Source organism: Lepidochelys kempii, chromosome 4, assembly GCF_965140285.1.
Source record: "Lepidochelys kempii isolate rLepKem1 chromosome 4, rLepKem1.hap1, whole genome shotgun sequence".
NCBI classification, from domain to species: Eukaryota; Metazoa; Chordata; order Testudines; family Cheloniidae; genus Lepidochelys; species Lepidochelys kempii.
Genome location: NC_136383.1, coordinates 49,672,987 through 49,688,593, shown reverse-complemented (window position 1 = coordinate 49,688,593; position 15,607 = coordinate 49,672,987). Strand labels below are relative to the sequence as shown.

General features: G+C 41.8%; 1 protein-coding gene across 1 annotated transcript in view; it reads left to right on the top strand.

The window, feature by feature from the left end:
- The window catches only part of SLC7A11 (solute carrier family 7 member 11), a 74,250-nt gene that overhangs the window by 27,074 nt on the left and 31,569 nt on the right, over positions 1 to 15,607 (top strand). The window contains exon 6 of the mRNA XM_073341133.2: positions 3,971 to 4,015. Coding sequence (XP_073197234.1) covers positions 3,971 to 4,015 — 45 coding nt within the window. The remainder of the gene's footprint in view (positions 1 to 3,970; positions 4,016 to 15,607) is intronic.

Sequence of the window (15,607 nt, the reverse complement as noted above, 5' to 3'; positions counted from 1 at the left end):
CCTTGAGGACCTGCTCCATGATTTTTCCGGGGACTGAGGTGAGGCTTAACAGTTTGTAGTTCCCTGGATTCTCCTTCTTCCCTTTTTTAAAGATGGCCACTATATTTGCCTTTTTACAATTGTCTGGGACCTCCCTTGATCGCCATTTCAAAGATAAAGGCCAATGGCTCTGCAATCACATCAGTCAACTCCCTCAGCACTCTAGGATGCATTGCATCTGGTCCCATGGACTTGTGCATGTCCAGCTTTTCTAAATAGTCCTTAACCTGTTCTTTCACCACTGAGGCTGCTCAGCTCCTCCCCACACTGTGCTGCCCAGTGCAGCAATCTGGGAGCTGACCTTGTCTGTGAAGACTGAGGCAAATAAAAGCATTGAGTACTTCAGCTTTTTCTGCATCATCTTTCAGTAGGTTGCCTCCCCCATTTAGTAAGGGTCCCACACTTTCCTTGATTTTCTTCTTGTTGGTAACATACCCGTGGAAACCTTTCTTGTTACCCTTCACATCCCTTGCTAGCTGCAACTCCAATTGTGCTTTGTCCTTCCTGATTACACCCCTGCATGCTTGAGCAACATTTTTATACTCCTCCCTAGTCATCTGTCCAAGTTTCCACTTCTCGTAAGTTTCCTTTTTGTGTTTAAGCTCACTGAAGATTCCTCTGTTAAGCCAAATTGGTCGCCTGCCATATTAGCTATTCTTTCTGCACATTAGGATGGTTTGTACCTGTGCTCTCAATAAGGCTTCTTTAAAATACAGCCAGCTCTCCTGGACTCCTTTCCTCCTCACATTAGCCTCTCAGGGGATCATGCCCATCAGTTCCCTGACGGAGTCAAAGTCTGCTTTTCTGAAGTCCAGGGTCCTGGACTCTCTGCTGCTCTCCTTTCTTCCTTTTGTTGGGATCCTGAATTCAACCACCTCATGTATATCTTAGTTTGAATTACGTGATGTATTAAGAGACAGATTCTGTTGGTTTTACTTATGTTCAGTAGTTACTCTGTGGGTAGCCCCATCAAGGAAAGAGAGTATTTTTGCAGAGTAAGGTGAGTAAGCATGGACGAATCTGGCTCAAAATAATTATTGATTTACATTTTTGGCCTCAGGATGGAGCTGAAGTGAACAAGGAGGACTATACTTTAATTCTCATAATCCATTTTAATTAAAAGCAAAGCAGGAAAAAACATTCCCTTTGTTAAATATATGGGTAATTGCATGCACAAATACTGTTTTATATGGGCAGTTAAACAATTTGCAAGAGGAATTGTGTTTCCTCTGGACCTCGGTCTCTAATTTTAAGAAAATGTAGCCCAAAAGACAAGTAAAAACTGAGTGCTTAGAAGGGTATATTAATAACTTTAGCTAGGTCACAAAGTAGTGATATAAGACCATTTTGCACTTGTGGACTAGCACCTTACGTCATTTTAGTGGGAGTAAAGTACTAGTCGGTGTGAACTATGGTATCAGAATCTGGCTCAAAGTATCTTACTCAGAACTTTCCTCCAAGTTCTCTCTCTCTCCGTGTCACTAATGACACTATTGTAGGCTGGAAACAGGTTGGTGTTTTTAGCTTCTTCCTTATAATTTATTTATGCTCTATAGGTGTTCCACAGTGTGCAATATCTATATACTGTGCAGCTGGAGTTTAAAAAGTACTGCGATGCACAGACAGGGTTTATTTTGAGAACTGTTTGGAAGCCTTTTTTCCCCATTTACACACTGCTCACAGGCACCAAAACACTTTGCCTTATACAGAGGATGAGGCTTGAATGAGAAGGGTTTGGTTTTTTTTGGAGGTGGGAGGGGTGGCAATGGGTAGAGTCAGATATTTGAATTCTCTGCCAGCCTGTAACTCCCCTTTTGTAGAAGGGCATTACAAACATGCCCAGTGAATTACTGAACAAAACACATTCAATTGTGTGGGGGGCACCCTAGAGAATCAAGAGGTTCAGAAAATAGAGCTGGCATTTTGAAAGCTGAAAGAAATCTTCCTGATTATATGAAATCTCTCTTCCCTTCCCCCCCCTTTATTTCTTTCTCTCATTTACCTGTGAAATGGACTCTGGCTTAAAATACTCCCCTTAATGATAATTTTTGTTTTATTGCTACTTTTGAAAACCCCTTGTTTGGACATTACTCACCCTTGAGGCTGTAAAATAGGTTTTAAAAATATTATCTTTATACCTCTTAGACCTAGGTACCTCCCTTTCCCAACCAAAACACTGAGCTCCTCAAAACGTACATTTAAAATAAAAGTAATCACTTTTTGCCTTGCCTTTCCCAGCTACCGACTTTTAATCCTAGGTCCTTATTTGCCCTTTACAAAATTAGTAAACAGAATCAGATCTAACTTTTGCCAGTGCTTCTTCCAAGCTACCTCTCTCTCTTTGTCACTAGCTCAAACTGATAGCTTTAGAGCAGAACAGACCAGAGCACTAAGAGGTATGTCACACACTAGCCTTGCTGGGTTAGTCACATGTGGCTAATTTAATCCAATAAAATAACTGTGAAGAAGCAGGGCAAAATTTGGTGTTGTGACCATAGGTGCTGACTCCGTAGGTGCTCCATGGCTGGAGCACCATGGGGAAAAATTGGTGTGTGCTCTGCACCCACCAGCAGCTCCCTGCCCCACCCAAGCTCACCTCCACCTCCCCCCATGAGCACGACTTCCCCGCTTCTCCTCCCAGTGCTTGCAGCTGTTTCAGGATGTAACAAGCTGTGGGAGGGAGGGGAGGAGGAGCGGGGAGAAGGTGGGGGAGAGGCAGGGGCAGGACGGGGATTTGGGGAAGGAGTCCAATGGGGCAGGGAGGGGTGAAGTTGGGGCGGGGACTCTGGGGAAGGGGTTGGAATGGGGGTGGGGCAGGAGTGGAGTTGGGGCTGGGGGCGGGAAGGCACGAGTACCCACCGGCACCAGGAAAAGTTGGCGCCTATGGTTGTGACCCAGGTTACTGGCTGAATTTAATATGCGCCCTAAGAGGCAGTAGTAAAATGAAGAGCAGGGATGTTTTATTGGCTATGTCTGGAATTTTATCCTGCATAGTGCAGGAGCAGAGTATTGTGTATATCAGTGGTGGGTGAGAAGCAGAACAAAGAATGTAGGGAAACACGATCTTGCATTACTGAGAGAGCTGCTGCATGGCCACCAAATTATTTTTGTCTAGCAGCTGGAATGAGAGTTAAGAGATGATCACGTAGCTAACTGCTTTACTAGGTATAAACCAACATCCTTACGTTACTCCCCCCTCCCTTTTTTTACTCTGTGCATTTGCAAGTTAGGGAACAATTACTCAAGAAGTTTGAGACTTACTAGTGCTCAGTGTGTAGGACTATGGCCTCTGCATAGCCTTATGTATGCAGATACACAGCTTTGTCTAGCTCTTACACTGGAGTGCAAAGGCCTCATTGATCATGCAGTGGTCAGTGTCATAGCTCGCAGGATTAATGACCTTGGTTACTGGCTATATACATGACATTAGCCAATACTGGAAAGTTGTAGTTAAAGTCTGAGATGGATTCTTTTGAAATTGCTTCTATTCTGGTTGCTCCAAAGGCCTGGTCAAGGTCACTGATATAACATTTATAAGACATTCTCTCAAATGCAAGCTTAAGGCTAGGGCCTAAGACTGAGATTTATGTGGCTTAAGGGGGATTTTTGGCCACACTTTTTTCAGTATGTGAGCTTGGGAAAAAACCCTAAGTGCAATGTCAGTCCACATTGGCATTGTGTAGGATTTTGTCTGGTGTCGTATTCTCCTTGATAACTAGCAAGCCAACTTTTCCTCCAAAATGGAAGGAAGGCAGAAGGATAAATAGGTGTGATTTACTTCCTCGGTATAATTGCAAAGGTAGGTCTCTAAAGAAAATGTGATAATGGGCAGGTCTGTTTAATGAATTAAGAACATCTACATGACTGTTGGAAAATTAATCTAGGATGAAAATGCACTAAAGTTTTGTAAAATTTTTCTCTCATTTTCTAGGTTTTACCTCAATTTTGTTACTGAAGAAGTGGAAAATCCTGAGAAGTAGGTACCTTATTTCCCCCCCTTTCCTTTTAAAAATGATCATAACGTTAAAATGCTGTAGAAAAAGCAATGATCCCTGGAAACTGCATGCTGGTCAAGTTGTTTTTTCCAGCGGATCTGGTATCTATTTGAATTGCTGTTGCTTGAAGATTTGCTCTTTCTGGCCCTTGGTGACCTCAATGTGCATTCTGCTTTCATATGCAGAGAAAGCAGAAGAGTAAGTAGATCTCCAGAGTTCTGAATCTCACCTTCAGGATACGAATAACTACCAATGGTTTCATTCAGTGGAAGTTATTTGTGTCCTCCTAGGGAGAATCAGGCCCAAGAATGTTTCTGAATGTTATATTATGTGACAATTTTTCTGTTGTTTAAATAGTGATCTAAACAGCTAATTCTACAGTTCAGCAAAAGAATAACTTGATTTAGTCACACAGGGTATATCTACAGAGCAAGTAGCAACCCACTGCCGTGAGTCTCAAAGCTCATGTCTACAGATTTGGACTTGTGGGACTCATGTTATGACGCTACAAATAGCTGTGTAGACATTTGGGCTTGGGTTGAAGCTCGGGCTCTGAAGACTAGGGAGGGAGGTGGACTTCAGTCTCCAGCTTGAACTGCAATTTCTACACAGCTGTTTTTAGCACTGTAGTCTGAGCCCCACAAGCCTGAGTTTGTAGACCCAGGATCTGACACTCATAGGGTTATCTCTGTAAATGTTATCCACGGAGTAACACAACAAGCAACGTGAGCGTGTGTCAGTCTTTCACAACCAATATGAGCTTGTCGCTCTGGTCACCTGTAAAAAAACTGTATGGATTTCCTTTTGACTCTTATTGGTTGTCTGCCCCTAATAATTACAAATGAATATGCTCCTTAAAGAAAAAATGGCTAGATTCTGAAAATAAGTCATTTGGCTTCTGAGCTGTGAAAACCTGGGAAAAGCTATGTAAAGATGGTAAAATGGACACTTGTGGGCTGTATGCTGTCATAAATATAAAGGGAAGGGTAAGCACCTTTCAGTATACAGTGCTATAAAATCCCTCCTGGTCAGAGGCAAAACCCTTTCACCTGTAAAGGGTTAAGAAGCTAAGGTAACCTCACTGGCACCTGACCCAAAATAACCAATGAGAGGACAAGATGCTTTCAAATCTGGAGCGGGGGGCAAAGGGTTTTGTCTGTCTGTGTGATGCTTTTGCCAGGAACAGATCAGGAATGCAAGCCTTACAACTCCTGGAAACTTAGTAAGTAATCTAGCTAGAAAATGCATTAGATTTTCTTTTGTTTAATGACTTGTAAAATAAGCTGTGCTGGAGGGAATGTATATTCCTGTTTTTGTGTCTTTTTGTAACTTACGGTTTTGCCTAGAGGGATTCTCTGTGTTTTGAATCTGATTACTCTGTAAAGTATTTATCATCTTGATTTTACAGAGGCGATTCTTTTACCTTTTCTTTCATTAAAATTCATCTTTTAAGAACCTGATTGATTTTTCATTGTTCTTAAGCTCCAAGGGTTTGGGTCTGTGTTCACCTGTACCAATTGGTGAGGATTATTATCAAGTCTTCCCCAGGAAAGGGGATGTACGGCTTGGGGGGGGGGGATATTTTGGGGGAAGATGTCTCCAAATGGTTTCTTTCCCTGTTCTTTGTTTAAAAACGCTTGGTGGTGGCAGCATACTGTTCAAGGCCAAGGCAAAGTTTGTACCTTGGGGAAGTTTTTAACCTAAGCTGGTAAGAATAAGATTAGGGGGTCTTTCATGCAGGTCCCCACATCTGTACCTTAGAGTTCAGCGTGGGGAAAGAACCTTGACATATGTGCATGTGTGTGTATGTGTGTATACACATACAACACACACACATATTCATCAGAACAGTATAATCTTGTGAGAAAGAATGAGAGAAGTCTACATTTCGTTTGGTGGGGGAAAAGAACCTTTTTCTAGCAGTTTTTTTTATTAGTCTTATTGCTTATGTTCAAGTGTCTGGAATGCTACTGTAAGTCCTGGGGAGATGCATTAGTGGGCAGAGTGCAGGTGAGGTGGTCAAGGGTTTGTATTCGACACTATTCCTCTCCTGGCTCTGTAAGTTATATGGCTATTATCAATATAGATGAGGTGTTCTTTTAAAAATGCACATGTGCACGCACACAAAATCCCCACCAGACTTTCCACACAGTTAAATCTCTTTGAATCATAGAATCATAGAATATCAGGGTTGGAAGGGACCCCTGAAGGTCATCTAGTCCAACCCCCTGCTCAAAGCAGGACCAATTCCCAGTTAAATCATCCCAGCCAGGGCTTTGTCAAGCCTGACCTTAAAAACCTCTAAGGAAGGAGATTCTACCACCTCCCTAGGTAACGCATTCCAGTGTTTCACCACCCTCTTAGTGAAAAAGTTTTTCCTAATATCCAATCTAAACCTTCCCCACTGCAACTTGAGACCATTACTCCTCGTTCTGTCATCTGCTACCATTGAGAACAGTCTAGAGCCATCCTCTTTGGAACCCCCTTTCAGGTAGTTGAAAGCAGCTATCAAACCCCCCCTCATTCTTCTCTTCTGCAGGCTAAACAATCCCAGCTCCCTCAGCCTCTCCTCATAACTCATGTGTTCCAGTCCCCTAATCATTTTTGTTGCCCTTCGCTGGACTCTCTCCAATTTATCCACATCCTTCTTGAAGTGTGGGGCCCGAAACTGGACACAGTACTCCAGATGAGGCCTCACCAATGTCGAATAGAGGGGAACGATCACATCCCTTGATCTGCTCGCTATGCCCCTACTTATACATCCCAAAATGCCATTGGCCTTCTTGGCAACAAGGGCACACTGCTGACTCATATCCAGCTTCTCGTCCACTGTCACCCCTAGGTCCTTTTTCCGCAGAACTGCTGCCTAGCCATTCGGTCCCTAGTCTGTAGCTGTGCATTGGGTTCTTCCGTCCTAAGTGCAGGACCCTGCACTTATCCTTATTGAACCTCATCAGATTTCTTTTGGCCCAATCCTCCAATTTGTCTAGGTCTTTCTGTATCCTATCCCTCCCCTCCAGCGTATCTACCACTCCTCCCAGTTTAGTATCATCCGCAAATTTGCTGAGAGTGCAATCCACACCATCCTCCAGATCATTTATGAAGATATTGAACAAAACCTGCCCCAGGACCGACCCTTGGGGTACTCCACTTGATACCGGCTGCCAACTAGATATGGAGCCATTGATCACTACCCGTTGAGCCCGACAATCTAGCCAGCTTTCTACCCACCTTGTAGTGCATTCATCCAGCCCATACTTCCTTAACTTGCTGACAAGAATACTGTGGGAGACCGTGTCAAAAGCTTTGCTAAAGTCAAGAAACAATACATCCACTGCTTTCCCTTCATCCACAGAACCAGTAATCTCATCATAAAAGGCAATTAGATTAGTCAGGCATGACCTTCCCTTGGTGAATCCATGCTGGCTGTTCCTGATCACTTTCCTCTCATGCAAGTGCTTCAGGATTGATTCTCTGAGGACCTGCTCCATGATTTTTCCAGGGACTGAAGTGAGGCTGACTGGCCTGTAGTTCCCAGGATCCTCCTTCTTCCCTTTTTTAAAGATTGGCACTACATTAGCCTTTTTCCAGTCATCCGGGACTTCCCCGGTTCGCCACGAGTTTTCAAAGATAATGGCCAATGGCTCTGCAATCACAGCCGCCAATTCCTTCAGCACTCTCGGATGCAACTCGTCCGGCCCCATGGACTTGTGCACATCCAGCTTTTCTAAATAGTCCCTAACCACCTCTATCTCCACAGAGGGCTGGCCATCTCTTCCCCATTTTGTGATGCCCAGCGCAGCAGTCTGGGAGCTGACCTTGTTAGTGAAAACAGAGGCAAAAAAAGCATTGAGTACATTAGCTTTTTCCACATCCTCTGTCACTAGGTTGCCTCCCTCATTCAGTAAGGGGCCCACACTTTCCTTGGCTTTCTTCTTGTTGCCAACATACCTGAAGAAACCCTTCTTGTTACTCTTGACATCTCTGGCTAGCTGCAGCTCCAGGTGCGATTTGGCCCTCCTGATAACATTCCTACATGCCCGAGCAATATTTTTACTCTCTTCCCTGGTCATATGTCCAACCTTCCACTTCTTGTAAGCTTCTTTTTTATGCTTAAGATCCGCTAGGATTTCACCATTAAGCCAAGCTGGTCGCCTGCCATATTTACTATTCTTTCGACTCATCGGGATGGTTTGTCCCTGTAACCTCAACAGGGATTCCTTGAAATACAGCCAGCTCTCCTGGACTCCTTTCCCCTTCAAGTTAGTCCCCCAGGGGATCCTGGCCATCTGTTCCCTGAGGGAATCGAAGTCTGCTTTCCTGAAGTCCAGGGTCCGTATCCTGCTGCTTACCTTTCTTCCCTGCGTCAGGATCCTGAACTCAACCAACTCATGGTCACTGCCTCCCAGATTCCCATCCACTTTTGCTTCCCCCACTAATTCTACCCGGTTTGTGAGCAGCAGGTCAAGAAAAGCGCCCCCCCTAGTTGGCTCCTCTAGCACTTGCGCCAGGAAATTGTCCCCTACGCTTTCCAAAAACTTCCTGGATTGTCTATGCGCTGCTGTATTGCTCTCCCAGCAGATATCAGGAAAATTAAAGTCACCCATGAGAATCAGGGCATGCGATCCAGTAGCTTCCGTGAGCTGCCGGAAGAAAGCCTCATCTACCTCATCCCCCTGGTCCGGTGGTCTATAGCAGACTCCCACCACTACATCACTCTTGTTGCACACACTTCTAAACTTAATCCAGAGACACTCAGGTTTTTCTGCAGTTTCGTACCGGAGCTCTGAGCAGTCATACTGCTCCCTTACATACAGGGCTACTCCCCCACCTTTTCTGCCCTGCCTGTCCTTCCTGAACAGTTTATAACCATCCATGACAGTACTCCAGTCATGTGAGTTATCCCACCAAGTCTCTGTTATTCCGATCACGTCATAGTTCCTTGACATCACCAGGACCTCCAGTTCTCCCTGCTTGTTTCCAAGGCTTTGTGCATTTTTATATAAGCACTTGAGATAACCTGTTGATCGCCCCTCACTCCCAGTATGAGGCAGGAGCCCTCCCCTCACAGACATTTCTGCCTGTGCTTCCTCCCGGTATCCCGCTTTCCCACTTACCTCAGGGCTTTGGTCTCCTTTTGAGAACTTGCACACTGAAGAATATATTGTAATTAAGCAATATTACTACTTGCACACTGAAGAATATATTATAATTAAGCAATATTACTAATTATTTTTGTTATGGATAATTTTGGAACTGTCCTGCTTCTGTTTAGGTCAGCACAAGTTTTTTGCGATTGGGTTAAATGAGTGTGAGATCAGGTATTATGTATTTCTGAGCATATTGCTGCTCTGCTGGTTAGAACATAAGGGACACTATTCTTTCTTTAAAAGTACAAATAAAAATAATATTACCTCCAACAGAGTATACATATAGTGGGCTAGATCCTTATCTGCAGCTGAGGTGTACGCAGTACAACTTGGGAAGAGGGGAGCATGAAGGTGGCTTTAAGGCTGCCCCAGGTATACCCCCTTTCTCATGGGAACATCCATTGCGGGATTCCCCTTAGTTATGGAGAATCTTTAGAGAGCTGGTTAAGGTGGTATTGTGGCTGCTTTGCACAGCTGGAGCAGACCAAAGAATTGTCTGTATTGTTTCAGAACTCTGATAGTCCAGCTGATTTGATGTGTTCCATTAAAAGATAGTTTCAGAAAAAGGGGCTCAGCTTTACATGTGTAGGGTTGCTTCCTCCATGCTACAAAGCTGCTGAAGCATCAGTTTATCACTCTTCCTAGTCAGGGTGCTTTTTGCATGGGAGATAAAGGAAGGTTTACTATGTTTACTGTGCATCTGATGGCACATTCTCCACATGAATGTAGAAGTACATAAGAAAAAGACAAGGGTTTCCAATGCATTATTTAATAACTATCAAAACACAATTGGACTAAACAAATTATTACGTGCTATGCTGAATGCGGCTTTTTAGACTCCATTAAACAGTCCTGAAACAGAAGTAATTAAACAATGGATGTTTTTTTAAAATTCGCTTGCTGCATGAAGGCTGAATTGTAAAGATGCTGCTTGCTGTTAAGCATACTGAGAGGAATTCTACATCTGAAATTTCTCCAGAGATAGAGTAGAAAGATACCATTGCCTAGCTATTGTGGCAAAAAAAAAGCGGGGGGCTTTTGAAGATAGCTTTGACTAATATTAATAGGGGCTGACTCAACAGCCCCTGAAATAACGGGAGTGTTTCCATTGACTTCAATGAGCATTGAGTCTCAGGCCCCTAAACAGCAGCTGGTGATGGGTATTTGTCAGGCCATGCTGTTATTTATAAAGTCTTCGAGCTGTGATGCTGACATTGCTTAGAATCCTTTCCATCAGTGTTATGTTAAAGATCACACATAGTATGTCAGTGTTGGAGTGGTATTACATGATGGGATTTAAACAAAAACTAAGGGTGGTGCCTTGAGCTAGTTAACATTTGTGACTCCTCCAGGTGTGTAATTTGTAATATATTTGTAAATGGCTGTAGATGTAAATTACTTCAGGAGCAAGGAAGTTTGCGGTGATTCCTTCTGTGTTGTGATGTGCCAAGGTAAATGTTTGCTTCAGAATCAGTCACAGTTGTGCATTTCTAGGTGTGGCAGAGCATGTAAAATAACTGGCAGCTGGTACTTGGGTGAATGATCAGCTGATTCTCAAACAGTGTCAACCAGCTTTCTGCCAGCCTGCAACAAAATGTGCCTAAAGAGTTTTGTGGAGAATTTAACTAATTACATCACTAGGAATAGGGAGATGTTAGGGCACCTACCGTCCTTATAACAAAGCTGTCAAATGCCCATATTTGGTGCATAGTCCCCTTTTCAATGGCTCATCCTATGAATCCCTCTCCATATCTGCATTATGAAGTGAGTGGAACGGACCAATACTTTAGAGTCCATGCTAAAGAGCACAGGGAGATGCAGACAGCTGCTTGATTGTCTTCTAGATTATAAACTCTTCAGGTCATAGATTGTCTTCTCTTCTGTGTCATGTACAGGACCAGGAACATTATTGGGGTGTATCAAATATATTAGAAAATTCTATGTAATAATTAACAAATAACTCCAAAACGTGCCACCCCACAGCTCCTCCAGCTGGGAACTGTGTGTGTACGAGACAGTCTGCAATTGGTTGTGCACGGTTAGGCCCGCTGCACCCACACAAACCCCCTTAAAGTCAGCAGGAATTTGTGCAGGGGGCAGCTGTCTGCACTTGGGCAACAAATTGCAGGATCAGGGCCTTAAATAGGTTAAATCCTCTGAGCCTGAGGCACTCGGATACCAAGTTGATGTAAAAACCCAGATAGACAGAAGTGATAGAGAATACACAGGTGCTGAATAGGAGGGGGGAAAGATACTTGAAGCTACAGAAGACACAGTGGAAGAGAAAATAAACCAAAAGAAAATGCGTGATAATCCTTTTTTTTACTTTTTAAAACTGAAAATACTATTGGCCTTGGGATGGAGGAGCATTGAGTCCCACTTCAGACACGGTATATACCCCTTATTTACTTTGAAAAGTGCATTTAAAGATTTAAGGGCAGGTGTGTTTTTTATTTCCTAGTGAAACTCTGTTAATTACCTTATTCTCAAGCCTGGAGTTTCATTCTTTATTTGTTGTAAGCACAAGTGTAAAGAGCAAAGCCCCTAGTGTACTAATGGGACCTGAAGTAACATGGAGGTTAATGATCGCTTCATGCAGACTTTGAGGTCACAGTGTTCAGCTGCTCAACTATGCATTTTTTAATAACTTGAAATAATTTTGTTAACCAAGAATATTTGGAATTGCAGTGAAATCTTTTCTTTTTCTGCAGTGTAAAATTAACTTCTACATATATGTACTGGGTCAATAAGGATTCTTATTCAAGATAAAAATATTTGAATAACCCTAAAAGTAAAACTTCATTAAAAATTACATCATGCAACCATGCCATCTGCAGCTGTGTTCTCTTCATTTTTTCATACATGATAAGGATCAGGCCTTGTCAGGACTGAAAAACCGGTTAATGAGCTAACAACCGGTACTCTGAAAGCAAGCAAGCTTGTTACTTTAAAAATGACAGAGGAAGCAGTATCAGAAAGTAAAATGTAGAGGACTGGAAATTGGGCACATTGAACCTTCAGATTAATCTCATATATGGTCTTTAGGTTTATTTTGTGCTTTGCGCTAACTTATACTGCCTCATAGTCTTTGGCCAAGACCTTAACTACAGATATCCATCCCTTCATTGTCGCCCTTCAGCAAGGATTGGATTTCAGGATCAGAACCCTAGTTTGTAAAGAACGTTTACGAGCCCTTGGGATGAAAAATGCTATAGAAATTATCAGTCTGTATTTGCATTAGAGTTGTGCCTTGAGGGCCCAATCAAGATCAGATCCCCACTCAGTCAGGTACTGCACAAACAGATAGTAGGTTGGGAGATGGTCCCTGTTCAGAATTGTTGATAGTTTAAAACCCCAATCCTGCATTACGTATGTATGTAAGTGGACTGCCGAGCCTGCACGAGTCACAGTGCAAGATTAGAGTATGAATAGTAAAGACAGAAGAAAGTATTATTCCCATTTTACAGATGGGAATCTGACTCAGTCATTAACTACTTGCTCAAGGTCAAATAGGAAGACAGTGGTGTAGCTGAAAATTAAATCCAGATCTCCTGAGTCACAATCTAGTTTTAACCACAAAACCATCCTTTCTCTTTGGAAATATACGTGGTTGTTTGTTACTATTGTTATATTTTAAAAAACAAATCTACTGCAATGCTATCCAATATTAGCAGCATCAAATGATGAAGAAAAGAAGACATTTGTTTAGTGTCCTGATGTGTAACAATATGTGAAGTTGGTAAAATCCCTGGAGGCATATATATTAGGAAACTTCTATGCTCTAAAATGGCACAATTAGCCATTGTGATTAACTATATTTGGCATACTTCTTTTTTTAAGGGTCATTTTGTTGCAAATATTTTGTTTCTGTTTGTAATATAACTTTGGTTCAACACAGGCAATCTATCATTGTTTAAAAAGTTACACAGTGCAAAGGATGTATTATTGAGATGTATAGTGTTTGTAAGCCTGCTCTCAGATTGATAAATCATGTCTTGTGCTGTGGAAAAGCCAAGAAATGAATTGCTTTGCTATGACCTTGGGGTCTGAGATTAGTCAGTTTGTCTATTAGACTTTTCCAGTGTTCTTTTCACTTCATTTATTCCTTCTTTTCTAAGGAGCCAAGAAGCAGTAGACTTATAGCAAGTTACCAAGGCTTGATATTATCAGTCATTTTGGAAAAGCAGGGTACCAAAATGCTTTGTATAATCTTGATTTTTGTATTGGGTTTAAATAATTTGAGTGTCATGTTTAATTAATATATGGTCTGCATCCAATTTGTATTAATTAACACTTGAATGTCACACCTAGCATCAATGAAAACTGAAAGGGGAAAAACTGTCCTGGAAATTTTTCAAAAATGTCTGAGTATGATATGGTCACAGATGAATGAAACGAGAGAGGTCTCAAAAATGTGTGTGTGAAATTACAACACATGTGTGGTTTGTGGCCTTTTAATATTTGACATGGCACAGTGTGATGCTCCAAAATGTCAATGTAAGTCAATAACTTGAATCACGCTGTCACCAACAAGTCAATACCCTTGATGGCTTGTGGGCAGCAGGGTTCAAACCCAGAAGTTCTGAATCTAAAAGTATGAGTCTCTACTACTTGAGCTAGAAAATGCAGCTGTTACTGCAAAGCTGTTGCAGGTCCATTAACCTCTCTCTGTGGCATAACCACAAGAGAGAAAGAGAGATAAAAACACTGTGTAAGTCTGGGTTACATGGAGCACCCACAATTCCAATTGACTTCAATGTGAGTTGTTCATGCGCAGCATCTATGAAAATGAGGTACCTAAAATGGAGTTTTTCAATTTAAAAATGTTGGCTTTAAGCTCTTTGTTTCTCAGTTTACAGAGCTGTGAAATGGGGATAATATCTTACTTCATGTAGGTTTTAAAAGGTTTAGAGCCTGATTTGAAGCCCATCGAATCAATCTCTTAATGCATTAATGTTTGTAAAGTGCTTTGAGATCTTCAGATGAAAAATGAATAGTAGTACAAAGCATTATATTTATAAACTAGCTGCTACTTCTAGGTTTGAAAAGTCTGGATTTTGAAAAGCTGTGTTCAAATAATTTATACAGTTTATTCACAAGGAGATGGCTCCTCCTTTATGCACTTTAAGACCCTGATCCTAGACTTGTGTTCAGTGATGTAAGTTGGGTGACTCATAGTCTATGTAGCCACATGTGTGAATCTTTGCAGGATCAGGTCGTAGGGCTGTGGATGCAATGGATGCAATTTTCTTTTCTAGTAAAATACAGCAGAGCTATTCTCAAACTGCAGTTAGGCAGCTCTATTTTTTTCCCTCTCTTTGGAAGTTTGTACCCAGATTAATATATCTTGCACGGAGGAACACAGTTACTGTTCCTTGGGATCAAAATCCTTCTTGCATTAGTCTGCTTCAGATAAGCATAACAGATACATTTGGCTCCAAGTCACTTTGTTCATGTACTGCCAAAGTGCCAAATAAGTGGTACAGAAATTATAGGATTATATTGTAATATTTTATCATGAGGTAATCAAAGGTGACCTGTATTAATCTTTCAAATGCTTTACAAAGCCCAGTGGATGGTGTGAATTTATAAGGTGTCCAGCTACCCTCAAGTAAAAATTGAAGGGCAATTTTATATTTTCCTTCATTTTTCCTCAGTATACTTTTTTGTGTCTTGTGATATTTTGTTTTGGAATCTTTAGTCTTTATCTCAGAATCATTGAGAAAAAAACAAATATTTCTACATCATGTTTTTCTCGAAATTATATTTCTAAAATTTCACGTAGAGCCCTAGAATAAATAATGCAAGGTGATCAGGACCTTAAACTCCCATCAACTTCTGCAGAACTTTGAGATGCTGCTCCTGATTCGATGCCCATTGAAATACCTGGATTCCTGGAAAGTCTCCAATTTACTTCAGTGAGCTTTGGATCAGATCCATAGTCTGCAGCATAACTCACTTCCTATAGCTTCATTAAAGGGGCACTTCTGTGCAAAAATGATACATAATAATCATATACTGAGCTAAGCTGTACCAAGAGCTCTGAACGGAGAGAGATACTAAATTGTGGTTCAGATACTTCCTGCCTTTCTGACTCCAGATGATATCCAGAGGTAGGACCTCTACCTCATTTGCTGCTAACAGAGATAGAAGCTGAAGGGGTGGTCTGCTGTTGTCTTTAAGATTACAATGCTATTTTATCCATGAAGAGTCTGGAAAATTGAAGTAATGGTTTCACAATCAAATCTTCATGTACCTGTAACTCGTTAACTAGTAAGAGAATCTGCTGATCATGGCAAACAAAGCAGATGAATTTAACTGGTGGAATTTCCTGCCTAGAAAGTAAACATTGGTTTTGCTCCTGATGAAGCCTCTGAAAATGCATACAACGAAATGACACATGCATGTAATTCAGTCATGGAC